Source organism: Lampris incognitus, chromosome 11 (genome assembly GCF_029633865.1).
Source record: "Lampris incognitus isolate fLamInc1 chromosome 11, fLamInc1.hap2, whole genome shotgun sequence".
NCBI lineage: Eukaryota > Metazoa > Chordata > Actinopteri > Lampriformes > Lampridae > Lampris > Lampris incognitus.
Window position 1 is genome coordinate 43,040,734 of NC_079221.1, and position 27,682 is coordinate 43,068,415.

General features: G+C 46.0%; 1 protein-coding gene across 1 annotated transcript in view; it reads right to left on the reverse strand.

Moving 5' to 3' along the window:
* lrp1bb (low density lipoprotein receptor-related protein 1Bb) overlaps positions 1-27,682 on the reverse strand; it is a 303,986-nt gene that overhangs the window by 25,295 nt on the left and 251,009 nt on the right. The window contains exons 63-79 of the mRNA XM_056288933.1: positions 27,537-27,630; positions 27,159-27,275; positions 26,152-26,271; positions 19,559-19,678; positions 16,594-16,710; positions 14,980-15,086; positions 11,702-11,834; positions 8,408-8,514; positions 7,040-7,172; positions 6,422-6,544; positions 6,084-6,206; positions 5,679-5,819; positions 5,287-5,421; positions 4,003-4,122; positions 3,477-3,718; positions 2,781-3,004; positions 1,204-1,310 (exon numbers count right to left, since the gene is read on the reverse strand). Of these exons, the coding sequence (XP_056144908.1) occupies positions 1,204-1,310; positions 2,781-3,004; positions 3,477-3,718; positions 4,003-4,122; positions 5,287-5,421; positions 5,679-5,819; positions 6,084-6,206; positions 6,422-6,544; positions 7,040-7,172; positions 8,408-8,514; positions 11,702-11,834; positions 14,980-15,086; positions 16,594-16,710; positions 19,559-19,678; positions 26,152-26,271; positions 27,159-27,275; positions 27,537-27,630 (2,263 nt within the window). The remainder of the gene's footprint in view (positions 1-1,203; positions 1,311-2,780; positions 3,005-3,476; positions 3,719-4,002; positions 4,123-5,286; positions 5,422-5,678; positions 5,820-6,083; positions 6,207-6,421; positions 6,545-7,039; positions 7,173-8,407; positions 8,515-11,701; positions 11,835-14,979; positions 15,087-16,593; positions 16,711-19,558; positions 19,679-26,151; positions 26,272-27,158; positions 27,276-27,536; positions 27,631-27,682) is intronic.

Here is a 27,682-nt window from a genome sequence, read left to right on the forward strand (position 1 = left end):
TTTGTACAGAATTGCAGTTAAGCTGTCAAAGTTAAACATATGCAGCAGACCGAGTGTGGGGCCGATTACTTATTTATTTTTCGTCTTGCCCCTTTTGGCGCCTCACTTTTTAATATGCACTAGTCGAAGGTCTTGCATCAAAACAATATTAACTTTACAATATTGTTTTTTTCTGCTTTTTTATGACAGCATTTTAGCATTGTGCCCTACATTAGATTACAAACCAGACTGGTATTGCTTTTTTTTTTCCTCATACATGTCTGACTAGATAATTGAGCACCTGGCTAAAAGGATTAAATAGGTTTGTGTTTTTCCACGGATGATGAATTCCTCCTTCTGTGAATAAGACAGAACACAGATCCCCTGAATTAAAGGAGGCCAGAGCAGTTCCTCATAACTAGATCAGCACTAAGTGCCTCACTGAGGAAAACCCAACAGGTTTACAGTGACTCAAATACATTCATACGTATGTATTATTTCCCTGGCCCTATTTTCTTATATATATATATATATATATATATATATATGACTACCATCTGAGAGCCCCTACTTGCTTGCTGCTGTGGACTGCATGGACAATACTAAGCTACTCAGATATCCATTTAAATATATTAAATATATATATTTCTCCCCAATTTTGGCAAATTACCTCACTCTTCTGCTCCACCCCCTCTGCCAATCCGGGGAGGGCTGCAGACTACCACATATCTCCTCTGATACATGTGGAGTCGCCAGCCGCTTCTTTTCACCTGACAGTGAGGAGTTTCGCCAGGGGGACGTAGCGCGTGGGAGGATCACGCTATTCTCCCCAGTCCCCCCCCCCTCCGAACAGGCGCCCCGACCGACCAGAGGAGGCGTTAGTGCAGCGACCAGGATACATACCCGCATCTGGCTTCCCACCCGCAGACACGGCCAATTGTGTCTGTAGGGAAGTAACGCGGGGATTCGAACCGGCGATCCCCGTGTTGGTAGGCAACGGAATAGACTGCAATGCTACCCGGACGCCCGGATGTTTGAATCTTTTCATTAAAACTTGGCATGTGTTCATGCATACATATTTCTGTATACACTGATGTGCACACAAAAGAGAGAAAAAGGTATTCTCTATACAGAATACATGAAAAAATAGGTTAAGGTTAAAAGTTAAAAAAAAACAAAACTATTTATCTAGCTAACGTATGAGCTTTAAAGGGAAATAGCTACCAGTGGGTCTCCTGAGGTTTTTCTCTAGGAGCACTCTTCGCAATGAGCCATCCATGGCTGATTCCTCTATATGGGAGTGATCTCCTATTACACTCCAATACATCATCCTGTGAGGGACAAGGAGAAAGTTGCCTCTGACACCACGGCTTCACGGGTAACTGTAGACTCCATGTGTAGAGACACTCATTCAATGTGTGCATGCAATTAGATTCAATTTAAATTCACATCAGACACATACGTGGGTCCATATCGGTATAAAACTAATAAACACAATATGAGGACAACAACACAAAGATGTAATCAGTGCAGCTCACAAGTCCGCGGGGATTATAACACACACGGACATTTATTCCAATCACAGAAAGGCGGATCAGTTCGTGATGGTCCAGATGAACTGATCCACCTTTCTGTGATTTTTTTTTACTTGGATTATTGAGCATGCATAAAGACATTTCTTCCAATGTGTCCAAATACAACAGCACCTTTGTGTCACTTTGTGTCGGCTCAGTTAAGGTCATTATAATTACTTTTTTCTTTTTTTTGGGGGGGGGGGTTCCCCCTTTCTCTCCGCAGTTGTGCTTGGCCAATTTCCCCACTCTTCCGTCGCTGCTCCACCCCCTCTGCCGAGCCGGGAAGGGCTGCACACTACCACATGCCTCCTCCAGTACATGTGGAGTCACCAGCCGCTTCTTTTCACCTGACAGTGAGGAGTTTCACCAGGGGGACGTAGCGCACGGTATTCCCCTCAGTTCCCCCTCCCCCCTGAGCAGGCACCCCGGCGACCAGAGGAGGCGCTAGTGCAGTGACCAGGACACATACGCACATCCGGCTTCCCACCCGCAGACATGGCCAATTTGTGTCTGCAGGGACGCCCGACCAAGCCGGAGGTAACACGGGAATCCGAAACGGCGATCCCCCGTGTTGGTACGCAACGGAATAGACCGCCACGCCACCCGGACGCCCATGATTGCATTTTTTGAATCAATTAATCAACACATAAATTTGCACATAAAGTCCTGCTTTCATGCTCAACACAGCATGAAAGGTGGGAACATTACCAGTCACAAACACGACTTGCTGTCCTCCATCTTGGGAGCTTGAGCAACATTCTGAATGCATCATTAAATGCCACCTGAAGCTTTTTCATTTTTGTTTTAATATAACTGCACCACTGGTGGGCTGTTTAGAATGGAGTGCAGCCCTAAAAAGGGCTATTTTAACATCATCTGTCAACACATGAAGTTTGCGTGCCGGCATATTGGTTTGTGCATACAGTTTGCAACACTGGCGCTGCACATCGTCATCACCACATAGATCATTACTGATGACGTGACCCAAATATCTTACTTCGTTCACCACGTTTAGCGCCTGGTCTGGTATAAAGATGGCATTGCATCGTACGCAGTTCAGGGGATAACAGGTAAGACAGAATAACACAGGTGCCTTGCTGCAGTATTTCCCTAAAGATGACACACACGTCATCTGTAGGGAAATACTGCAGCATGTGCTTTCAGCATTGCATGGAAACACGAATTCAACAACTGAAGAAGTTAACGAAATGCCAAAGGGCTCCTTACCCTCGGGCTGGGTTGACAGCGATGGCATAAGGTTCTCCTGCTATGTCGGTAATTAAGCGGGTGCAATTAGGTCCCTTGAGCTGGCCCACATTTATGGAGTACCTTAGTTTAGTCCAGTGGGCTGTGTAATAGCTGAACCAGTGCATTCGAGAGTGGTCTGTCCAATACACGTTGCCTGTGATCCAGTCGGCAGACACATCCCTTGGGCGACGGAAATCTGAACACTGGAAACAGCAACGGCCAAAAGACAGGTAATCCACTCACTTCTGGGTAAAGATAAACTGCTGTTTACGATGACGTGAGTTATTTAGTAACGTGCAGTCTGCCTTATGAGTCAAACTGCCGTCAAAAATTCATACATGTTGTTTGCAATGCTCTGAAATAATCTGGGTTGGCAATACCCACCTTTTGGATTAGGTGAAAGCTAAATCTGAGACTTGGATAAACTAAGAGCAATATTCTGCTAACCATGCTGTTGTGTTTATTAAATGATACAGTACATAATGTCATAGGAGCGCAGTGAAAAAATTACTTCAACATTGTCTCAGCAGTAAGAGGTAATTGCTAAGACTGGCTATGGAATACACACAAATCCATGCATCCCTTATTATGGCAGTAATAAGTCAGAAAATAACACATCCTATGTCCTTTTTAGGAATAAAGTTCATAATCCACCCACAGCTTGCATATACTTACAATGTTTCTGACATTAGTTTTAGTTTGACTTCTGTCTAGGGTTTCTTTGTAAAAAAGTCCACCAGGGTTAAACTGGGTAGCCCAGATAAACTTTTGGTGGTGAACCAGAGCATCCATTCCGATGATGCGGGCATTGTCCTCGATGCGAGTGAGTAGTTTGTGTCCATGGCTCTGGTTAAATGGATACACAAAACTTCGGATTTCAGTGTCATTAGCTATGTAGAGCACTCGTTCTTCTGGTCCTGCCCGATGCGTAATTAATATGCAAAAAAAATGAAAAGTGGCTAAATTCCATTGGGGGTATTAGACAACAATTTGAGCACAGTATAAAGATGTCAAATTTAATATTGTGCACTAAATCACATGTATTGATCAACAATGACAACATATCAGTAATTTAACAATAATTCTTTAACTTCAAAGCATCAAAGTCAAATGGAAATGAATAAACATTAAGATTTTTTTTTTTTTTTAAAGAACAGCTACTTTGCAGTTAACATTGAAAATCAAAGCTCTGGGCACCTACCTTTGGCTATGCAGTTGCCACTGATCTCTTTATAATTGCGATCACATGTGCACTTATAAGATCCTTTAGTGTTTGTGCAATAGTGAGCACATGTGTCAAACTGGAGACACTCATTGATTTCTGAAAGAAAAAGAAAAGAAGGAAATGAGCGCTTGTGTGGAAACAAGCTGTTCTGACATTCTTGCCGTGACCAATTATTTATCAAAATAAAATTGTTTAATTATGTATTTAAATTATTATCATTTGGTGTCATCATCATTGAAGACAGTAGAGCTCATATTAAAACACAAATTCGGGGCATCCGGGTGGCGTGGTGGTCTATTCCGTGGCCTACCAACACGGGGATCGCCAGTTCAAATCCCCGTGTTACCTCCGGCTTGGTCGGGCGTCCCTACAGACACAACTGGCCGTGTCTGCGGTTGGGAAGCCGGATGTGGGTATGTGTCCTGGTCGCTGCACTAGCACCTCCACTGGTAGGGTCGGGGCACCTGTTCAGGGGGGAGGGGGAACTGGGGGAAATAGCGTGATCCTCCTATGCACTACGTCCCCCTGGTGAAACTACTCAGTCAGGTGAAAAGAAGCGGCTGGTGACTCCACATGTACCGGAGGAGGCATGTGGTAGTCTGCAGCCTTCCCTGGATGGGCCGAGGGGGTGGAACAGTGACTGGGACGGCTTGGAAGAGTGGGGGTAATTGGCCAAAAAATTCAATTGAGGAGAAAAAGGGGGAGAATTAAAAAACACACACACACACACACACACACACACACACACACACATTGGGAAGAAATAAACCACCTGCAGCACAGCACAGAGTTGGGCAGAGGCCTAAAGCCGTGGCGGCAACGCGACATGCAAAGTCATGTTTGAGAAAGAAAAGCGTGAGCCTTATTCTATTTCCCCTGCACATGAGCTGGCAGTGACCCGCAGTTGAAGAGGAAATTATATATCAAGTCAGTAAAAGGCAATTTCACTATGAACCGAAGCAATAACTACCCAGCACACAGCCATTAAATTTGAAACAAGGAACGGGGTCCGGGGGCTGATTGAATAATTGTAGCTATCGTCTCCCAAATCTAAATTACAGAATGCAAAATCACTATGACTACTAAAGTTAAGTGGAAGTAAGACAAACAAAGGTATCCACAGTAAGTTGGGGGAGATCATGAGATTTCAATAATATTCAGGGAACACAATGACCTTGATATCTGTGTTTATTTCAACCAGACTACTGACCTATTGCATTGACAGAGGGGCTATGAGGGAAAGGAAAAAGGTGTTCGTACCTTCACACTGGCCCGTCTTCTGGTTCCTCTTGAAGCCGGGCTTGCACTGGCATATCGTATTAACATTCGTTTGATTGCAAACCGCATCCTCCCCGCATGGATTTGTCTTCTTTCCGCAAACATCTCCGCTGGAAACTGGAATTAAAGACGGGACTTTGATTACATACCCATGGTCCCCTATGTATCTTAAGACACCTGCTGTGCCTTCCTTTTGAAGTGCGAAAGCCAAGAGGGCAATGATCGTCTTTCATATACCATACAACAGGGCCATACATATATTATCATACATAACCAAACACCACGTGATCCAAAATATGCCAGGTGGTGCCACCGCAGCGCCGTTAGATAAAGCCGTCCGGTATGACTGTTGGTGCCGGCGGGTGTCTACATACAGGCCTTGCAGTCCTGCTCGTCCGAGCCGCTGTCCCCACAGTCGTTGAAGAGGTCACACTGCAGCTGGGCCGGGATGCAACGCTGGTTTCCGCAGGTGAACTCCGTCTTGCCGCAAGGGCGAGGTTTGCCGGCCACGACCTCTGCTTCCGCACAAAGAAAATGCCGGGTCAAAAGGACAGCATATCTGACAGAGATCTCTACGGACTACAAGGACAGACATTTGAATGCAGCACCTTGGACTCGAGAGCGAGCGGGGGGCGCTCCGAGTTTCCAAAAGGTGCCGGAGAGAAAATGCCCCGGCATTTGCAAGATAAGCGGGTGCTCGTATCTCTCCTTCACGCGTGTCGTGTCATTTTTACTTTTACCGACAACACAAGGGCTGAGGGAGTGCACTGCATCCTCACCGCACTCCTCCTCGTCCGAGTTGTCGCCACAGTCATCCACTTTGTTGCACACTTGATCGCTGCGCAGACACACCCGGTCGTTCCTGCAGCGGAAAGGCCTGGTGGGAGGGCACGGCAGCTTGGCTAAAGACAAAGAAAGACCAACGTTGAATTTCCACAACTTTGTCAACTTTTTGTAAAAAAAAAGAGAAATGCACCAAAAAAAAACATTCAATAAAGAGAACGTCCCTGAACTCAATATCCTGACAAATTACTTGGAGGGAAACAGAAAAGTAATTGCGTAAAATATCCATTAACAAAGCGCAGTCTTGAGAGGGAGAGACGCTGATTCGACCCACCACACATGTCGGCGTCTTCGTCGGAGTTGTCTCCACAATCGTCCTTGCCATCGCACACCCAAGTGTGGAGCTTGCACAAGGTGTTGTTGCAAACGAATTCATCAGCACGGCAAAAGAAAGTGCCTGCAATTACACAGACGAGTGGTGAACGCTCTTCCTCACAGTTACCCCCCCCCCAAAACTGTGAGCTCATTAACTTTGGTATGATATTGCGCTCAAGGTTGTGAAAGATACAGCACACAAAAAGCACCGAGCGAGTGACTGACGGCAGGATGTTTTTATAGTCTGATTTCGAGAGCCAGGTTCATGATCATTTTCCAATATCATCTGAAAATGGTTTCTGCCTCTATCCAAACCTGCTCCTAACCATCCCGTCCCCCACTGTAACCCTCCGTTATGTTATCACTCCTTTATCGCTCACTTTATGGCAGATGTTGATGCAACGATCCACATGAGTCATTGTGTTAAGAGGCCAAAAATGACTGATGTGTGAGTATACTGAAAATCACTCCTGCTTCCCGACAGCGAGGAGAACCCGTGACCCGTGAAACAATAATGCAGCCTCTCGCAGTGTGCTAGCCCACACGTGTCATGTGACCGGCTGAGAGCAGCTCGTACCCTGACCGCAGTGTTCCTCGTCGCTGTGGTCCACACAATCGTACACATCATCGCAGCGCCAGCGCCGGGGTATGCAGTGGGCTCGGTTCAGACACAAAAACTCATCCTCTCTGCACTCCTTCACACAGCCGATCTGCCCAAGGGGGAGACAAGAGTACATTAGCAAATAACGCCCTTTTATTTTTATTTTGATATATACTTTAATGATCCCCGTAGGGAAATTACGCTCTGCATTTAGCCCATCCTAGCTGGGTAGCTAGGAGCAGCGGGCAGCCGCCGTGCAGCACCCGGGGACCAACTACAGCTCGTCTTGCCGCGCCTCGGTCAGGGGTGCAGACAGGAGTATTAACCCTAGCATGCATGCCTTTTGAATGGTGGGGGAAACCGGAGCACCCACAGAAAACCCACCGCAGACACGGGGAGAACATGCAAACGCCACACAGAGGACGACCTGTGTGGAAATGACAAAGTCTACCTGACCTGGGATGATCCCCAAGGTCGGACAACGCCAGGGTTCAAACCCAGGGCCTTCTTGCTATGAGGTGACAGCGCTAACCACTGCCCCACCGTGCTGCAATGTATTTATTTCTTTAATTTATTGAGTTTATAAAAGGGCGTCTGGGTAGCGTAGCAGTCTATTCCATTGCCTACCAACACGGGGATCGCTGGTTCGAATCCCCGTGTTACCTCCGGCTTGATCGGGTGTCCCTACAGACACAATTGGCCGTGTCTGCGGGTGGGAAGCTGGATGTGGGTATGTGTCCTGGTTGTTGCACTAGCGCCTCCTCTGGTCGGTCGGGGCGCCTGTTCGGGGGGGGAATAGCGTGATCCTCCCATGTGCTACGTCCCCCCCTGATGAAACTCCTCACTGTCAGGTGAAAAGAAGCAGCTGGCGACTCCACACTTATCGGAGGAACATGTGGTAGTCTGCAGCCCTCCCTGGATCGGCACAGGGGGTGGAGAAGAGACCAGGACGGCTCAGAAGAATGGGGTAATTGGGCAGGTACAATTGGGGGGGGGGCAAAAAAATCCCCCCCCAAAAAAATATGAATTTTATGGAAGATGTTGAACACAATGCATGCCAACTTGTGTGTTCATCGTTCCATTCTTCATCCCAAAACCCTCACTGTAACCGTGACAAAGCAGGCGGTTTTATTTATAAAGGCCCTGAATCACAGTTACAATCTCAGAGTGATTTATTTTGACATCACATTCTCCAAAAATGGGTAGATAAAGTAGGCAACAGTGAATGATAGTTGTTTTTTTTCTCCTTCTGAATAGCCGACTATGTATTGGTCGTATTTTAAAACACAGAAAACAAGCTGGAGGCGCACAACTTAAGTAGAGGCACTGCTGGACAACACTCACCTCATCTGAACCATCCAGACAGTTGTCGTGTCCGTCACACCGGAGGCTTGCTGACACACACCCACCGCTGTCACAGACATACTCGTTCAAGGAGCACGAGGGGGCGGCTGAGGACACGCACATAAAAACAGCATGGTCACAAATAAACCCACGATCTCAACAGTAGTAGCAAGTGCTTTTCTTTTCAAAACTCGAGATTTATCGTGATACCGTCGCTCTCAGTTTGTAAAAAACATGCACGATCACATCATAGTATGTCAGAGTGACAATGCAGTGCTGAGGGAAAACCTGTCTCTAAGTAAAAAATGTCTTCCCCCCCCGGGCCAAAGACAGCTTGTTGTGTGCTACCCACTGCTGAATGAAGTGCTTTTAGTGGCTGCTTCAAACTACCTGTGGAGTCGTGACCGGTGGAGCGCAGCAGCGCAGGTCAGAGGGCAGCACTGCAGCGAGCTCTGTCTCTACACTACTGTTCTGGTATTAGGGGGACGCCTGCTATAAAGCCCCACCCAGCCATAGTCTTTACTGAAGAAGGGAAAATGGAGGAAAAAAAATCTTTATAAACAGCCAAATTTCCCACCCTCTGAATTCCTTGATCACCCTGGATAGTTCTGAAAAAAACAAAACAAATAAAAAACCAAAACTAGTTGTTAGATACAGGGCTCCCGTGGGGGTCATCAAAATCTGACTTTTCCTGCTGTTAATCGATGTAAGGAGTGTGGATGTGATCCGTCACTCGCCATTTTTTTTTTGTAAAGTGACGACAGAGTAGGAAGGGGGCTGTCACCAGTGAACGCCTCTTTTTTCCAGCAGCAAGCGGTTTAGCCCCAGTGTCAAGCTCACCCAGCCACACCCACACCACCGCCCTGAATTTCAGTGGCCAATAGCTATGAAATCATAAAACCACCCGTGTTCAAAATGTGCTCAGGAACAGCATAAACGTATCTCCTTAAAATGTCTTAAATTTGATAATCAGAATTTTAGACCTTAAAAAGTCTTAAATTTGATCTACAGTGTGTGTCTTTTGGTCTTAGATATGACTCGGTAGGTCTTAAAACGATAGCTTCTCTGTATCAGGTTAAATGTGTCTGAGGCAAATGTCCGGGCTGCAACGTAAGCGCTCCAGTAAACCAGTTCCGCTCCAATAACCCGTATCGAAAGAAAACAAAATGGAACCAACGGCCATTACTTTGCAGCTCCCCGGTCAATTTATCGGAGAACACCGAACTAGTGTTTTGCGTTTGTATCCTGTAGCGCAGTGTTTCTCCCCTAGTGGTCCGTGGTGTAATTGCAAGGGGTCCGTGAAAATAAAATATCTTTAAAAAAAAGATCCTATGACATTTATAGAAATAGGATTATTTTACTCAAATGCGACTGAGACCTTTATCTACCTAAACTATAAAGGATAACAGGACTTTTTTTCTCTAATTACCTCTGTTTCACAAGTGTAATTTATTGTATTTTAATAAGAGATCTCGCTCCCGTTTGCATTGTTAAAAGTTATTGCATAAAAATTCTGTTGTTACATATATCTGAAAGTTACTGAATACATATTCTGTTTTGTTACATATATCTGAAAGTTACTGCATACATATTCTGTTTTGGTACATATATCTGAAAGTTACTGAATACATATTCTGTTTTGTTACATATATCTGAAAGTTACTGCATAAGAATTCTGTTTTGTTACATATATCTGAAAGTTACTGCATAAGAATTCTGTTTTGTTAACTATATCTAAGTTACAACTGAAAGCTCTTATTTTTGCCCCAAAGAGTGAATAATAATGCAATTTAAAATGCAGTTTCCACTGTTTCTATCAAATTGCAACCCCCCTCCCCCAAGATCAGGTGGAGGGGTCCTCAGGGTAGATCAAAAATACGCAGGGGGTCCAGGACCCCAAAAAGGTTGAGAACCACTGCACTAGCGTGTGTCACGCTGTCAGTCCGAGCCGAGAGCTAAATGAATGCCAGAGTCTTTAACTTCTGTCTGTTACTTTTCTAACTTCACGGGGAAGTGCAAGTCCAACTACCGGTGGCAGGAGAAAAGCACATTTAAGTGCTTGGTTGAAACCGGCGGAGGGGGATTGTTTTTGAAGCCCGCTGCATCTTATGCAAGAAGACTGTTAAACTCGGGGCATTGGGGGTAAAGGCTTTAGAATCGCATGGTCGGTCAAGAGAAACACAAGACCCCACCTGAAAAGCCCACAACAAACGGCTGCCATCTGTTCGCTGTTCGCCACTGCTGCGGGAGCATCGAGTGCAGCGGCTCCCGTAACAACATCAGGAGTAATCGACCTCCGGACGACGTTTGGGTCTACGCCAACCCCAAAAGCGGAGGTGCTTTGGATGCCAAGTGCCTACGTCACGATATTTGGCGTAGCGGAGTGCGTCAAGAGAGACCTCCATTCTTTTTTTATAAATATGCTTTTATTTTTAGCCAAGTTTCATATACATAAATGTAAATTCCCCAACAGAAAGCCTCAACTCTTTGCACCCAAAAAAGAAGTTGAACAATATATAAGGACCATCTCTACTTCAAAAAACACAAAGGATTTAAAAACTATCAACACTTGCAAATCTCCGAATCTGTTTTACATAAAATGTGATCTCACCTTTATTTACTTATTTATTTCTGTTATTTATTTTTTTTATAATTTACTTTCTCTTTTATGTCTTTATTGTTTTTTATCTTCTATCTATTGTTTTTGTGGTGTCTCGTGTGTCTATTTTGCTCTGTTTGAACGTATTTGAAGTATCAATAAAGTAAGAAAAAATCAAGAGAGACCTCGTCTCTAAAGTAAACAACGGTCCGTTCGTGCTCGTGTCTGATTAAAGTTTGAACCAGATGACCAAAACCAAGCAGCTGTCCCCAAACTCCATTCCTACCCCCCCACCACCACATAATCAGTGATCTGTAGGAGGGGCCTGGACTGGAGTTATTTTCTTACTGCGTGCTCATTGAGAGAATTGTTCTGGTGGAACATGGAGTTGTTCCCGTTGAACGTTAATGAATTAACTTTGTAAGTAATTCCAGGGCTTTTTTTATTCTTTCATAGTGATTTTCCTTCATTCTTTTTTTTTTGTGTGCCGTGAAATAGGCCTCAAATTTTATTCAACGTGGTCTTAAAAAGTCTTAAATTTAACCTGCAGGAACCCAGTAGACAGTAGGTGCACAATTGTTTGGAAATAAGAGCGCCTTCATGTGACACTTGTGCTGCTCAGATATGTGTTAACCCGCCCCATGAGTTTTTACAGGCATTGAAAGTTTATGGACTGGAAAGATTTGGGACTGTACCTGTCCCCTGGCAGTTCCGCTCATCCTCTCCTGTCTTACAGTCCTCTTGACCATCGCACAGCCATTTCAGCGAGATGCAAAGGTTGTTGTGACAGCGAAACTGGTCATCTGCACAGCGCGCCTCGCAGTCCCTCTGCAGACACACATCACATGTTCAAGTTCAAAAACAGCAACAAACTGTACTTTAATGGGGGGCGTCCGGGTAGCATAGCGGTCTATTCCATTGCCTACCAACACAGGGATCGGCGGTTCGAATCCCCGTGATACCTCTGGCTTGGTCGGGCATCCCTACGGGCACAACTGGCCGTGTCTGCGGGTGGGAAGCCGGATGTGGGTATGTGTCCTGGTCGCTGCACTAGCGCCTCCTCTGGTCAGTCGGGGGCTCGGGGGAATAGCGTGATCCTCCCACGAGCTACGTTCCCCTGGTGAAACTCCTCACTGTCAGGTGAAAAGAAGCGGCTGGCGACTCCACATATATCGGAGGAGGCATGTGGTAGTCTGCAGGTCTCCCCGGATCGGCAGAGGGGTGGAGCAGTGACCGGGATGGCTCAGAGAGCGGGGTGATTGGCCAGGCACAATTGGGGAGACAAAGGGGGCAAAAAAAAAAAATACAACCCCCCCCCCCCAAAAGAAACTGTACTTTAATGAAGCGGTCCTCTGGAGCCCTTTAAACATATACTGAAGTAAAAGTATTGACTGTTAAATGAACTCGAGTACATATCCATGTTCATTCTCTCAGTGTCCTTGCAGTTGAGTGCTTGACAACATTCCACTGAGCTAAATGGTTCAGTAATGCAGACATGCTCGCTGCGATTATCTTTTCTCTTCAGCTAGTTTGAGATGCGTGTTTTGCGAATTGTCGGTCTTTTCTTGCTTGTACGCTTTTCATCAAGTGAACTAGAATTTGTGTTTGATAAGTTAAGGGCGAAGAATAGAACATTTAGTAAACTCTACTGGAGAAAAATATCAAGTACATGCAAGCAAAGTGCATGGAAACCTTTCATCAAGTACAGGACCTAAAAAGAGAGAGAGAAAAAACAAACAAACAAAAAAACAACCTAGATACTGGTCATCCCTGCCTATGGTGGCCTTTCAAAAATAAAATAGCTGGGTAGATGAGTCATGATGGCCATTTCTGATTATTATTTGGAATGACCATTGTGGATTTTTATACTTGAACGGCAACTCTCCCTGTTCAACACTGACCCAGAAAGCCGGCGTTGGGCATACATAGCAATGGGTTATTGATGGCTACATTGTTATGCAGAAGGAGGATTATATATAAAATCAGTGTGCAAATGTTTAACAGAGCAATAAATTAGCCAGCATAATGAATTATTATAACAAGTCTTTGTCCTTGAATTATGCATCACAGAGTGATTCATTTCTACTGATTGGGCCCTTTTTTAAAGAATCATTCAAGCCTGCAAAAATGTTTCTGCCCTGTGCAATGCTACATGACGGCATATTTAAGTTAATTTCTTCTCAAATTTGAAAAGGAGGACGCATAATGATTTTCTACCACATTGGATAAGGTGGGTATTTACAGTCAGAGAACAAGAAAGCCAATTTTCAAGCATTACACATAAAAAAAAAGAAAAAGAGAGAATTGGGCATATTTGTGTATGCCGTGATCACTCTGTGCTGCTGGTGTATAAAGGGGATTAGCTTTTACTGGAGCCACTGAATATGTTACATTTCATATATGAGCACGATGGAAGGCAAATGAGTTCAACACAGTGATATTTTCCATCCAAGACAATAATTGTGTAGGTTACATAATTTTTTTTACTCCCTCAAATGAGGATTTATTGCTTTGTGTGAAGAGATGGAACACTGAGTCTCGGTGACCGTGGCATCATTACCAATATTTAAGAGCCTGCACACAACACTTCATACTGTGTGACAGTGTCTGTGTGTGTGTGTGTGTGTGTGTGTATACATACACACACACACGTATGTATGTATGTACGTATATATATATACATGTGTGTATGTGTATGTATGTATGTATATATATATATATATGTGTGTGTATGTATATATATGTGTATATATATATACGTGTATATATACATGTGTGTGTATATATGTGTGTGTGTGTGTATGTGTATATATATATATATATATATATATATATATATATACACACACACACACACACACACACACACACACACACACACGCTATCTATTTTCTAGAGATAATTTTTCCAGGACTTTTCCAGCACATTTTCAGTGATGACCTAGCTGGTATGACAGACAGGGATGGCACTAATATGTTCCCCTCTGTGGAAGTCTGATTTAAAAGACGTGCAGTCTATGGCTATAATTTATCTATGAAATCATCTCTTACATGCTTAGAAATTATGACAAATTGCCCAATGACTGCTGGGATGGGATCCAGCACCCCCGCGACCCTGACAGCGGTTTCGGATAATGGATGGATGGATGATCATAGAATAATGCAGGTGAGAAATAAGGGAAATACTTGTTTTGGGGAGCGCCGATAGATCGCTCAGTAGTTAATTCGAAGCTAAAGGAAAATAGAAGAATGTTCGAATAAATTTTCCAGGACAACACGAGATTTTCCAGGACATTTCAGTTTTTCTTTCATTTTCCAGGTTTTCCAGGATGCGTAGGAACCCTGCTTATGTCCATCCATTATCCACACCGCTTATCCTGCTCTCAGGGTCGCGGAGATGCTGGAGCCTATCCCAGCAGTCATTGGGCGGCAGGCGGAGAGACACCCTGGACAGGCCGCCAGGCCATCACACAGGGCTGACATACACACACACACATTCACACCTAGGGACAATTTCGTATGGCCGATTCACCTGACCTACATGTCTTTGGACTGCGGGAGGAAACCGGAGCACCCAGAGGAAACCCACACAGACACGGGGAGAACACGCAAACTCCACACAGAGGACCACCCGGGACGACCCCCAAGTCTGGACTACCCTGGGGCTTGAACCCAGGACCTTCTTGCTGTGAGGCGACCGTGCTAACCACTGCGCCACCGTGCCACCCACCCTGCTTACGTATCCTCCTAATTTCCAATAATTGCTTTTACAATGGTTCCAGTTATGTCTGTTCCCCTGGTTACAATTTCAATTATGTCTAAATGCTAACAATGCAGATAAAAAAAGTTAATGAACACTGTAAAAGGAGCTCTAAGTAGTGCATATTGCACAAGACAGCCGTGCTTAATAACTGGGACATTAGAACATTCAGGGGGAAACTGGATACAAGGAAAAGATTACTCAAAGACTGACCTCGTCTGAGTTATCCACACAATCATAATCTCCATCGCAGCGGAATCGAGACGAGATGCAGTCTCCATTAGCACAGGCAAAGTCCTTGTGGTTACAGGTTACCGGCTCTGAGTCGAGAAAAACACAAAACATACACAACATCACGAACAGCTTATTTCGTTTGCAACGCAATACAAGGACACACACAACACACTTATCTACCATTACTCGATGGCAAAAGCTTTGTGTTTAGCATCACATGCTAATTCTTTGGCAATAACCATGCGTTAGCTAATTAGTCGGGTTTTTTTGTGTTGCGATCGGACGAACTGGCACGGCCGCCCACCATATAAATACATTCACAGGCAGTCTCGCGCCAGCGAGGACAGCTCACTCCCTGAAGCCCAAAAAATCTGGCAAATGCTACTGTACCCATTTAGAGCGAGTCTGAGTCCTTGAGGACGATATCAGAACATTTAAACAGCTGCATCAGATCCAAAGCCCGGGCCCTCCTCTTGTTATCAGGGACTGGTGGGTAAGACAGGCCGTGTGTCGTGAGTAGTGCTGCGAGGGAGGCTCCCAGCAAGTAATGCAGCGCGGCGTGATTTGTAGCTTCTCGGTCTGCTGACCCACCTATTTAATTCTTTACCATCAAATACTTGGCTGGCCTTTATTTGCATTTTATGTGACATTAACACGTACTGGAAATGAGCACCTTATAAATCACAAAACTCCTGCACACTCAGCACCTCCACTAATACAATATGCATGCATGTGCATGTGCAAGCACACAACCGAAAGCCCTGCATACAAGGACGTATATGTACAGAACAATATGGCTGCTAAGGACGTCCGGTGGTGCGGCAGTCTATTCCGTTGCCTACCAACAAGGGCATCGCTGGTTCGAATCCCCGTGGGAAGCCAGATGTGGGTATGGGTATGTGTCCAGGTCGCTGCACTAGCACCGTGTGATCCTGCCACGCGCTACGTCCCCCTGGCGAAACTCCTCACTGTCGGGTGAAAAGAAGCGGCTGGCGACTCCACATGTATCGGAGGAGGCATGCGGTAGTCTGCAGCCCTCCCCGGATCGGCAGAGGGGGTGGAGCAGCGACCAGGATGGCTCAGAAGAGTGGGGTAATTGGTCAAGTACAACTGGGAGCAAAAGGCGGGGGCGGTGGTGGGAGGGAGGTGTCTGCTGGTTAAGTGGTGCCATTTCATAGATATGATAGAAGAAAAAAAACCAAACAAACAAAACTTTTATTCGATTAAAAGCGATGAGGAAAATCCAAACCAGCGGGGACGCAAAACCTCGGGAAATGTCTGATCCAAAATGCTATCGCGGGCTTGGGTGGCTGAACCTCGTTCTCGGAGGCACAGAGCAGACAACGGTGAACCCCTGAAGGGTAGAGTCGAGCCTGAAAAGGGGCTGGCGTACTTTGATAGCAAGAAAGAGTTGCCACGGTGTACAGATAAAAGTGTGCGGGGGAGGGGAGGGGGAGGGGGGGGGGAGAGTCACGTATCTTCAAACAGTTTCAATCCATGCTGCCTTGCCTAAGCGCATGTAGAACGTCAAGTGCCGTGTACAAATTAACAAACCGCAGTGACGGGAAGTGAAGAAGGAGTGGGCCAACTCACTGCAGTTCTGCTCGTCTGAGTTGTCTCCGCAGTCGTTCTGGCTGTCACACCTCCAGTGGTCCGGAATGCAGTTGTTATTCTCGCAGCGGAATTCATGAGGTCCACAGGTCTTTTCATCTTTTTTCATCGGGAGCAAACAAACACGCAGATGAAAATGGCTTCAAAGGGCATGAATATTAATAGCATGCTAGCTATCATATTTTCAATGTGTAATCATCATTTCCTCAGGGGTTTCCCTGAACAAGTCTGACACCAAGTTCAAAACACAGTGTGCACTCTAGAGGCTAACGCACCATAAGATGAAATACCTGACTGCGCTACCAATGCTCCTCAATAGAATGTGCCAGAAGAACTTCACAAAATGGAACTCCCCCCCCCCCTCCTCTTTTTGCTTCCAACAGTTTTCTGCCGAGAGTTACGGTTTGACTTGTAAGATATTACTTTGATACCATAACCGCAGTGTGTTTGTTGCTGATCTCCTACCCCTAAAGGTCACAGCAGAGTGCAAATCGGTTCTAAAAAGTGAGGAAATTACGGAGAAAATGTGGTCGGTTGCCAACTCACAGCATGTGTTGACCTCTTTCCTGCCATTCCTATTCACCACATCAAGTCAATAAATAGAATTATTCAAAATATCAGAAATTCTTGGAAAAAAAATCACTTTAATATCTGCCGCACTGAAACTTCTATCCAAACATCTCAGAATGGGCTTTCAAAGTCCCAGTAAGAGTTCCCTCTTCACATGTACTGTACGGATGTGTTCGGGGATAAGGGCCTGGCTAATGGTTGGGGAGCTGCACCAGAAGGATGGAGCGACAGGTTCAAGATGGAGTCCACTCTAGCGTGACAGCAGCCAGAGGAAATTCGGCGATATGGAAAAGAACAGAAATGGAGGATGGAGGGCAGCAGTTCGTTAGGACCTGCCAAGTCACTTGGACTTCTGTATATAAAAGAAGATATTTACGTTAAAACTGAGCTCATGACATTGTCATCTGCACAAACAACGCCTTCTCGAGAAAGCTGTGGACAAATACTTTGAATATTATTTGGGATCATGCAAGTAACAATCAATCTAGGTACAGGACTGAGGAGAAAAATAACATCAAGTCTTCATGGTTTAGTTTTAGATGATGTTTAAATGGACTAAATTTTGTGGGCATCCTGGTGGCGTGGCGGTCTATTCCATTGCCTACCAACACGGGAATCGCTGGTTCAAATCCCCGTGTTACCTCCAGCTTGGTTGGGCATCCCTACAGACACAATTGGCTGTGTCTGCGGGTGGGAAGCCGGATGTGGGTATGTGTCCTGGTCGCTACACTAGCGCCTCCTTTGGTCGGTCGGGGGCACGTGTTCAGGGGGGAGGGGGAACTGGGGAGGAATAGCGTGATCCTCCCACGCGCTACGTCCCCCTGGTGAAACCCCTCACTGTCAGGTGAAGAGAAGCGGCTGGTGACTCCACGTGTATCGGAGGAGGCACGTGGTAGTCTGCAGCCCTCCCCGGATCGGCAGAGGGGGTGGAGCAGTGACCGGGACATCTCGGAAGAGTGGGGTAGTTTGCCAAGTACAACTGGGGAGAAAAAGGGGGTTTAAAAAAAGAAGATGGACTGCATTTTATATATAGTATAGGAACACAGTAGAAAACTCTCAGTATATTGCTCATATCAAAATGTACTGCATTGGTGCATCCCTGAGGACACTTCTGGCTGACACAGATTTTGAACCTGAGTCTTAATGCCTACTTGAGGTGGATTGTTTTATCAATCAAGAGACTATATTTAACAAACCGTGATGGGGAGGAATTTTACAAATGTTCTTTTTTTTTTTAGACTTTTCAAAGGTTCACTTAAGATCAACACTTGACTGGTTTCAAGGCTACCGACAACTATCACCAGCAAATACTAACACATACACACACACACCCACACACATATAACTGAAAAACTCCTTATGGGTGGTTCTTGGTTGAAAGTGAAATGTCGAGCCAATGTATTGACTTCACTGTCTCTACAAATGAAAAGCTTTCTAAGTATTTTCCAAATAATAGCCCATTCCTATCCACCGAAAGCAAATGTTGCATCATCACAGGGGTGACATCATAATAATAATACCAACTAAATGGAAACAGGGTAAAATTAACACCAGGGATCATGTCCTGAGTAAAGAGCTGGTGCTTCGGGTGTAGACATCTGAACAGCAGATTTGAAGAGCAAACATCAGAAAAATAACTCCAGCATTATCAGCATTATGAGATCTGTCAATTACTTTCTTAGAAATAACAAGTCTGACTAAACCTTTAATAAAATGTGGGTTAATAAAAACAAGATAATTGCCATTATGATGGAAAAACCAGGACAGAAACAACAATATCCTACTAACAAAATCAATACCTCCTGTTCTCATCTCCTTGTCCAAACATTTTTTTGAGCACAGGGCGGTAAATTTACTTGTTTATTCTTTACATGCTGAAATCCACTGAGCGCTGCATGTACTGTAAAGTTTACGCACGTCGGTGCCAACTGGGCACTTGGCGAGCAAATATAATAGCATTGGACAGAAGTGACCTCTGATTTGTTTCATGGACCAAAACATACTCAAGTCTGGTTACCTGCTCCAACACAAACAGCTTGAACGGCTTTGAGTCGAGGCTGGTTGTTATGAGAAGACACACACACACACACACACACACAAAAATAAATTACTGGCTCACAGTGAAGTGATCCAGAAGGTATAAAGCATATTACATTGCTAGCTCTTGACGACTGTATGGCTGTCCTTCATGGCAGTGTCCTCAACACAATCAGAGAGGGAGAGAAAAATGAGCACGGAGTGAACCCAAGTGTAAAATTAATCAATTTCCTATTTTGACTAGGCTCCTAAAAGAGAGAGGGAGAGAGGGAGAGAGAGAGAGAGAGCGAGAAACAAGACAAAAAATTTGATTTATGATTAAGTAGTTTCCGAAACCCACCGCAATTAGCCTCGTCCGACCCATCAGCACAGTCTGGATCCTCATCACACACCCAGAGTTTGGAGATGCAGTGCATAGAGGCCTTGCACTGGAACTGTTCTGGTGAGCATGTGCTCTCCGCTGTGGGCAGAGGGAGAGGGGGAGAGGGGGAGAGAGAGAGAGGGGAGAGAGAGAGAGAGTGCAGGGTGGACGAGGACAGCATAAGAAAATGCATGCTATTAACCACCGTGGCTTTGTCACAAGGATTTATAGGCCTTTTCCATACACATGTGCTGGCTTGGCTTGACTCGTATTGACTCGGCACAGCAGCCCAGCGCAGGCCGGGATTTGCAATTCGATTACAACAAGGATACCCGCGTGAAGGTGTGTCCCTAACTGATGATGCACTCGTCTTGAGTTGATGACGTTTGAAAGTAGTGCCATCTTTTTGATGACATATAAAAGCAGCGCCCTCTTTAGCGCCGTTTGCTTTTGCACTTTGCCTGCCGTGTAGCTGTGGGTGGGCCCACAGAACTCAAACTCACAACACAAACTCAGGCACAAACACAAGAACACAAACTTAGGCCCACCCAATCAGACGGCTTCCTTTTTTTGCTGGATTATCCAGTGAATAGCAGTCAGTGAATACTGTTTTAATGATCTGACTATGCGACCAATAAAAAAAAAACAATTCTTGGGGGTGTCCATGTTGTCTACCAACATGGGGCTCGCCGGTTCGAATCCTCGTGTCGCCTCCGGCTTGGTTGAGCGTCCCTACATACACAATTGGCCATGTCTGTGGGTGGGAAGTCGGATATGGGTAGGTGTCCTGGTCGCCACACTAGCGCCTCCTCTGGTTGGTCAGGGGGACCTGTTCGGGGGGAGGGGGAACTGCAGGGAATAGCGTGACCCTCCCATGCACTACGTCCCCCTGGTGAAACTCCTCACCGTCAGGTGAAAAGAAGCGGCTGGCGACTCCAAATGTATCGGAGGAGATGTGGTAGTCTGCAGCCCTCCCTGGATCGGCAGAGGGGGTGGAGCAGCGACCGGGATGGCTCAGAAGAGTGGGGTAATTGGCCAAGTACAATTGGGGAGAAAAAGGGAGGGGGGTGGGATAAAATAAAACAATTCTTGTTCCTTGCTTCTTGTTTACCATATGATGATGATAGGTCAGATTTTTTGAGTGGCGGTGTATTTCACAAATGCCAGATAGTGAGTAGCCCCTCCTCTTTCACTTGGTGTACAGCCCACACCACCGCACAGATGAGTAGATGCCTACTTTCCACTAGCTAGCTAGCTGCTTTTAATGTAGGTTAAAATAAAAATCATGGCTAAACAAAGCAGATTGCTTAGGTTTGCCATAAAAAGCCGTGAGGAGCAGGAGAAAGAGAATTCAGCTCAAGTTCAGGCATCATTCTCATCTCACCACCCACACCCAAGCCCTGTCATCTCCTGCTGTAACCATCAAAAGTAAGCGAATTTACAACTTCACACTGTAGTAGCCTATTTCAATATTATTGTTTACTGGGTATAGCTTTTAGGGCGTATATATGGGTGTGGGTCTGTAGTATATAGGGCAGCACGGCGGCGCAGTGGTTAGCATGGTCGCCTCACAGCAAGAAGGTCCTGGGTTCGAACCCTGGGGGTTGTCCAACCTTGGGGGTCATCCCGGGTCATCCTTTGTGTGGAGTTTGCATGTTCTCCCCGTGTCTGCGTGGGTTTCCTCCGGGCGCTCTGGTTTCCTCCCACAGCCCAAAGACATGTAGGTCAGGTGAATCGGCCGTACTAAATGGTCCCTCGGTGTGAATGTGTGTGTCGGCCCTGTGATGGACTGGTGGCCTGTCCAGGGTGTCTCCCTGCCTGCCGCCCAATGACTGCTGGGATAGGCTGCAGCATCCCCGTGTTCCTGAGAGCAGGATAAGTGGTTTGGATAATGGATGGATGGGTATAGTTTTTACTGGAGGTACAATTGAATTTTATGTTGATGTTGCTGAGTGTGTGTGTGTGTGTGTGTGTTTGTAGTTTTGTGCAAGTTTACACTTCACAAGAGCTAGCTCAAATTTCAATTCACACAGATTAAAATGAACTAGTACACATTCATCGTTCAAGATTTTGAATTCTGAACTAAGTTTACAGTCTCTAAAAATGAACTAGTTGTCGTCCATTTCTTCCATAATTTTTTTTTAAATGAGCTACTCCGGAGGTCAGATGCTTCAGCTTGCTGTGTCGTTTCAAATTTGTTGCCGATGTGGCTGACGTTCAGACTTTTTTTCAGACCTGGCAGGCACAATTTGCATAAACATGTGACATGTTTTTCTGTTGGAACCTGTACTGATTTGTCCATGAAAATCCTTCAGATCTTCACGAGCTGGCTCGGTTCACGCTTGTGGGAGTGAACGATGCCCATGTTCACATTCATCGGTTGCAAACAGATAGGTTCAGCTCACCGCTCACCAAGAACAAGCACGTTCAACACGTTCACGCACAACACTGTGTGTGTCTGTGGTTTACACGGCTGCCATGCCAGGCTATGTTCAAGTGTGTCCTGCTCGTGCCCCGAGGTGGAAAACTCCACCTCAGAAAGTAGAAGTACTACTTTGCTATCCCAGCAGTCATTGGGTGGCAGGCGGGGAGACACCCTGGACAGGCCGCCAGGCCATCACAGGGCTGACACACACACACACACACACACACCCATTCATTCCTAGGGACAATTTAGTATGGCCGATTCACCTGACCTACATGTCTTTGGGCTGTGGGAGGAAACCGGAGCCCCCGGAAGAAACCCACACAGACACGGGGAGAACATGCAAACTCCACACAGAGGATGACCCCGGATGACCCACCAAGGTTGGACTACCCCGGGGCTCGAACCCAGGACCGTCTTGCTGTGAGGCGACCGTGCTAACCACTGCGCCACCATGCCGCCTCTCCTCTCCCACACACTATTTAATTCAAATATAGGCTAATTAAAAGGGCAGTCCCACCACCAAAATGCAATTATATTAGAGACTTGCTATCATTGCTATCATCCCCAAGTCCCAACTTCAATGCTTTGAAGTTATCCATGGAAAATTGATAACAAATCTGTTATTTAATAATCTGAACACACTATACATCAGATTTACATTGAAAAAAAATACATACTGGGGCCTTAAACAGCCCAAACATAAGCGGTGTGCACGTAAACCTCTTTTCTAGTCTGGACCTCCATCCTGACCGGGCTCGCGCCGATCCCCCTGCTCCGGCGGTGCTATACTGCGTCCATTGTCGTGCGCTCCGAGGGCTGATTGAGCGGCGGCGGGAGCCGTCGGAGTTGGACCCTTCCTTGACCCAGAGCCCGGACCACTGACCCGGTGTTCCCCCGGTGTCAGCGGCCCTGTGTGTACCTCTATCCATACATAATGCTGTTGTGTCTGTCAGCTGTGTGTGTTTGTGTGTGTATATGTGGCTGCTGTGCCAGGCTATGTGATGCTGTTAATGTCCGTCTCGGTGTGTGTAACATTACCTCTGATGATGTATAAGCCTTGTGTGATTAAACTGTGGTCCATTCAAGCAAGTATCGTTGTAATGGACTACTTTGGTTAACATATTCATTTAGGACCTTTTAAGTATGATTGGTCTTGAGGGCGTCCGGGTAGCGTGGCGATCTATTCCACTGCCTACCAATACGGGGATCGCCGGTTCGAATCCCCGTGTTACCCCTGGCTTTTTCGGGCGTCCCTACAGACACAATTGGCCGTGTCTGCGGGTGGGCAGCCGGATGTGGGTATGTGTCCTGGTCACCGCACTAGCACCTCCTCTGGTCGGTTGGGGCGCCTGTTCGGGGGGGGAGGGGGAGGAACTGGGGGGAATAGTGTGATCCTCCCACGTGCTACGTCCCCCTGGTGAAACTCCTCACTGTCAGGTGAAAAGAAGTGGCTGGTGACTCCACATGTATCAGAGGAGGTATGTGGTAGGCATGATTAGTCCTGGACGGGCTAGGCCCACCTGATTTTCTCTGTGCCCACCCACACTGGGAAGTCTGCCTACACCACAGCACTGTGCAACGGATGCAGGGAGCCAGCTACTTTCAGGCTGTTGTAGCTTTGCTCGGCTTCTCCTGCTTATTGCTTGAAAAACGGAGATGGGATGACGTAATGGATATCGAAGAGGCGAAGCCCATCCGACTTCAACGCAACCCGCTTGGAGGCGGTTCTGGCGCGCTTTGGCCCAACTCCAGAGATGGTCAATCTCAGGTGCGACTCGGCACTTTTAAACTGGCAATGGAAACGCAAATCAACGTGGCACTGGTTTGAGTCAGCACGGCCAAAAGTGCCAATTGGAAAAAAAAACTATTAGTTACAGGTTTACTACTACTAGTACTACCACTACTACTACTAGTACTACTACTACTTTCGGCTGTTCCCATTAGGGGTCGCCATGACGGCTCATCTGTTTCCATCTCTTCCTGTCCTCTGCATCTTCCTCTGTCACACCAGCCACCTGCATGTCCTCCCTCACCACATCCATAAACCTCCTCTTTGACCTTCCTCTTCTCCTCTTCCCTGGCAGCTCCATATTCAGCATCCTTCTCCCAATATACCCAGCATCTCTCCTCCACACATGTCCAAACCATCTCAATCTTGCCTCTCTAGCTTTGTTTCCAAACCGCCCAACGCGAGCTGTCCCTCTAATATACTCGTTCCTAATCCTGTCCTTCTTCATCACTCCCAATGAAAATCTTAGCATCTTCAACTCTGCCCCCTTCAGCTGCACCTCTTGTCTTTTCATCAGCACCACTGTCTCCAAACCATTAGAGGTACAGGTTTAACCTTCAATTAATACGCAATGAAGGGAATGTGTGTGTGCGTGTGTGTGTGTGTGTGTGTGGGTGTATGTGTGTGTGTGTGGGGGGGTGTATTGATACACCACCTCAATACACCTCCAGCTTGGTGTAAAATGATTTTTTTGCTCATAAGACCGGGGAGCGGCTCAATAAGAAATCCGCAGAGATAACTTTATTTTAACAGCGGCTTGTTCATTTGAAAATAAAATATTCAAAACCACATCCAATCATGCTGGAAGTTGGAGATGGAGTGAAGTAATTAATCCTCACTTTAATTAAAGTTTAGACAATACCACACACCACACACACACACGCCTCCGTCTCTCGCAGCCACATGCAGTGTGAAACACTTGTCGGAGGTGGGATGTTCTGATAGTTGGTTACACCGCGGCAGTGAAATATCTCTTCTCCTCGACTTTGTGACTCAGTGATATTTAATCCTTTTTCACAGGAACAGGCTGTATCCAGGCTCGCCTTCAGAAAACTTAGTCACAGATGACACGTTGTTAAGGTGCTGCGTCGTATGCTCCCGACAGCTTTACCGAGTCACAAAAAGACACGAAGGTTGACTGATCTTAACCTAACCTGTTAACATAATAAAATCACCTGACTCCCGAATCCCAATTTTTCAAGGCTTCCCTCCAAGGATCGAGCGGAGTTACCCAAACATCCCCCGACTCCAAACCACACAACCGATAGTTCTGAGACAACGGGTCTTAAATCAAAGAAAGTTGAATCAGTTCATCTGGACACAGTATTTAATGAGAGAAATGTTTCATCACTCATCCAAGTGACCTCTTCAGTCTCAACGGACTGCAGGTGTCCCCACCCTTATAAACAATACAGTGCAATACAACTGCACAACGACCCAAACCAATGACCAGTTCATATGCAAATATGGGTGTGACCATTAATTACAGTTTTAAAGGCCATGTGTACTATTCACAGAGGACTGGGGAATGGTTGCAATCATCATCATCTTCATCATCATCATCAGCTCCGTAACCTAAAGAGGTCGTAGGAGCACAGCTGATGCCCCAACAGGTTGAGCCATCATCGTGTTTCAGTAGGGGGAGTACCCGGTGGTCCCTATCTCCTCTCCAGGTATGGATGGCCGTCGGTTCACAGAGGAACCCATCCGCCCTTTGACAGGTTTTGTTTTTAGTCCTGCCGGGTGTCCACACACCCTCCTCACAACAACCCAAGGGTTGAAGCGGGGGTGCCGGTTTAGTTGCTGACAACCCGACGGTTGCAGTTTAACGCCGTACCCAGGACACAATCACGGTTGCAATAACAGCGTTGTAAAATGGTGACAGATGTACTCTTGGCCCCCCAGTTCAGGGGTGGTCGTTCCCTCTTAACCTATATGGCCTCCGACTCCCCGTTCCAACCATCGTTCCTCCCTATCAGGGTGTGAACATCCTCATCCCTGAAAGAGTGTCCAACAAGCCCTAATCCTTGCAACAATCCTTTGCACCAATCCCCAATCCTCTGTGAATAGTCCACATGGCCTTTGTAACTCTAGTTAATGGTCACACCCATATTTGCATATGAAACTGGTCGTTGGTTTCAGTCGTTAGGCACTGTGTTGTACTGTGTTGTTTATAAGGGCGGGGATACCTGCAGTCAATTTAGACTGAAGAGGTCACTTAGATGAGTGATGAAGTGTATCTGTCTATAAACATTGTATCCAGATGAACTGATTCTACCTTCTCTGACCTTCTTCCCTGGATTATTGAGCAAGCATCAAGACAACGGGTCTTAAAGTAATACTGAGGAGGCTTACGGCAGTTGGTTTCATCCTCCCCGTCCCCGCAGTCGTCCTGACCGTTGCAGCGCAGGTTGAGAGGGATGCACTTCTGTTTTCTGGTGCACTTGAACTGGCCCGAAAGACAGATGTACGTTTCTGAAAGAGGGAATGTGCAAAAACAACCGACTCACAAGAGAGCAACTGGTGAGAAAAATAAAACGCTCAGTCAAGTAAGCTCTGCCTGGATGCTCCCGAGACAATTCGAAGTATGTTTTTCAGTCAAACAATGTCGTTTTGTGCGAAGTACCATTTTGTAGGAAAATCCCCCAGCTGCCTGTTAAAACGTGACTGTTTTCTGACTATCTGTGTTTATGCAAAAACTGTCGTTTTACGTGTACACTTTACACAGACTCAAAGTCATATGAACTGGTCACAGTATTACACAAAATTACTTGGCTTGCAAGATGCTTAACACTAGAACGACCGGGAGTTCACTCCTACCCAAAACGACCATGGGCGGTCAAAATGACGGCCGGTTTTTAAACTCTATATTCTGTCAAGATAAATACCCAGTTGAGATATTAATGCATTGCATATGTTAGTATGTCTGTTAGGAAATGACTGACACCAAAATGAACATTTTAACAACTATAAGACTATTTTTCAAACAATTTAAAATGGCCGCTGTCCAACGCCTGTAAATACTGCAACGCCTCAGTGGTAGACATGGTGCGTCTATAACAGCGTCTGTAGCCAGACATGTTGGACATGGTCATTTCAGGTAGATCTTATCATAACTTTTTTGTGTGCAATTGATCTAAAACTCATTTTTATGCAAATATATGCAATTATAGGAGCAAATCAGGGAACAGCAGGTCTGTATCTTTTTTTTTTCTTTCCCCCACAAAGTTATTAAACCGAAAATCCAAAATGGCCAAAACGCCTTGGTCGTTCTAGTGTCAAGAGTCACGTTTATAAATGTGGAAACACAGCATGTTAGGGTAACAATCTTGTTCAAACAATAACGGCTGCTCCTTCCTCACCACAGTTAGCTTCATCCGAGTTGTCGCCACAGTCGTTCTCTCCATCGCAGATGAAGGGAGGGAGCGCGCAAAGGCCCGTGCCGCACTGGAAACGCCCGGGCTGACACTTGAACTCCGCTGTTTAAGGCAAGATCACACCTTATCTCTGAGAGCGCTCGTTGCAGCAGTCATGCGTTTCCAACAAACTACACAGGACACGCAACAGCTGAACGAGAGGGTGAGCAAAAAAGGGTAGCCAGCGATACACTAAATGGTGCAAAGAAAAGTTTGTTTTTTAGGATTCAGTTAACTTTGGGATTCCTTGAAGCTTGCAAAAGTAGGACTTGAGTTGGTAAAGGGGTTTTATTTCGAGTACAAGTGGCATAATAGAGCACTCACGGCAGTCGGCAGGTTCGTCGGAACCGTCCCCACAGTCGTCAACCGTGTCGCACTTCCACCAGAACGGGATGCATTCATCCGTCCTGCAGCGAAACTACAGGACCCCCCCCCCCCCAACAAAAAAAGACAAAATTTCAAAGTCAACA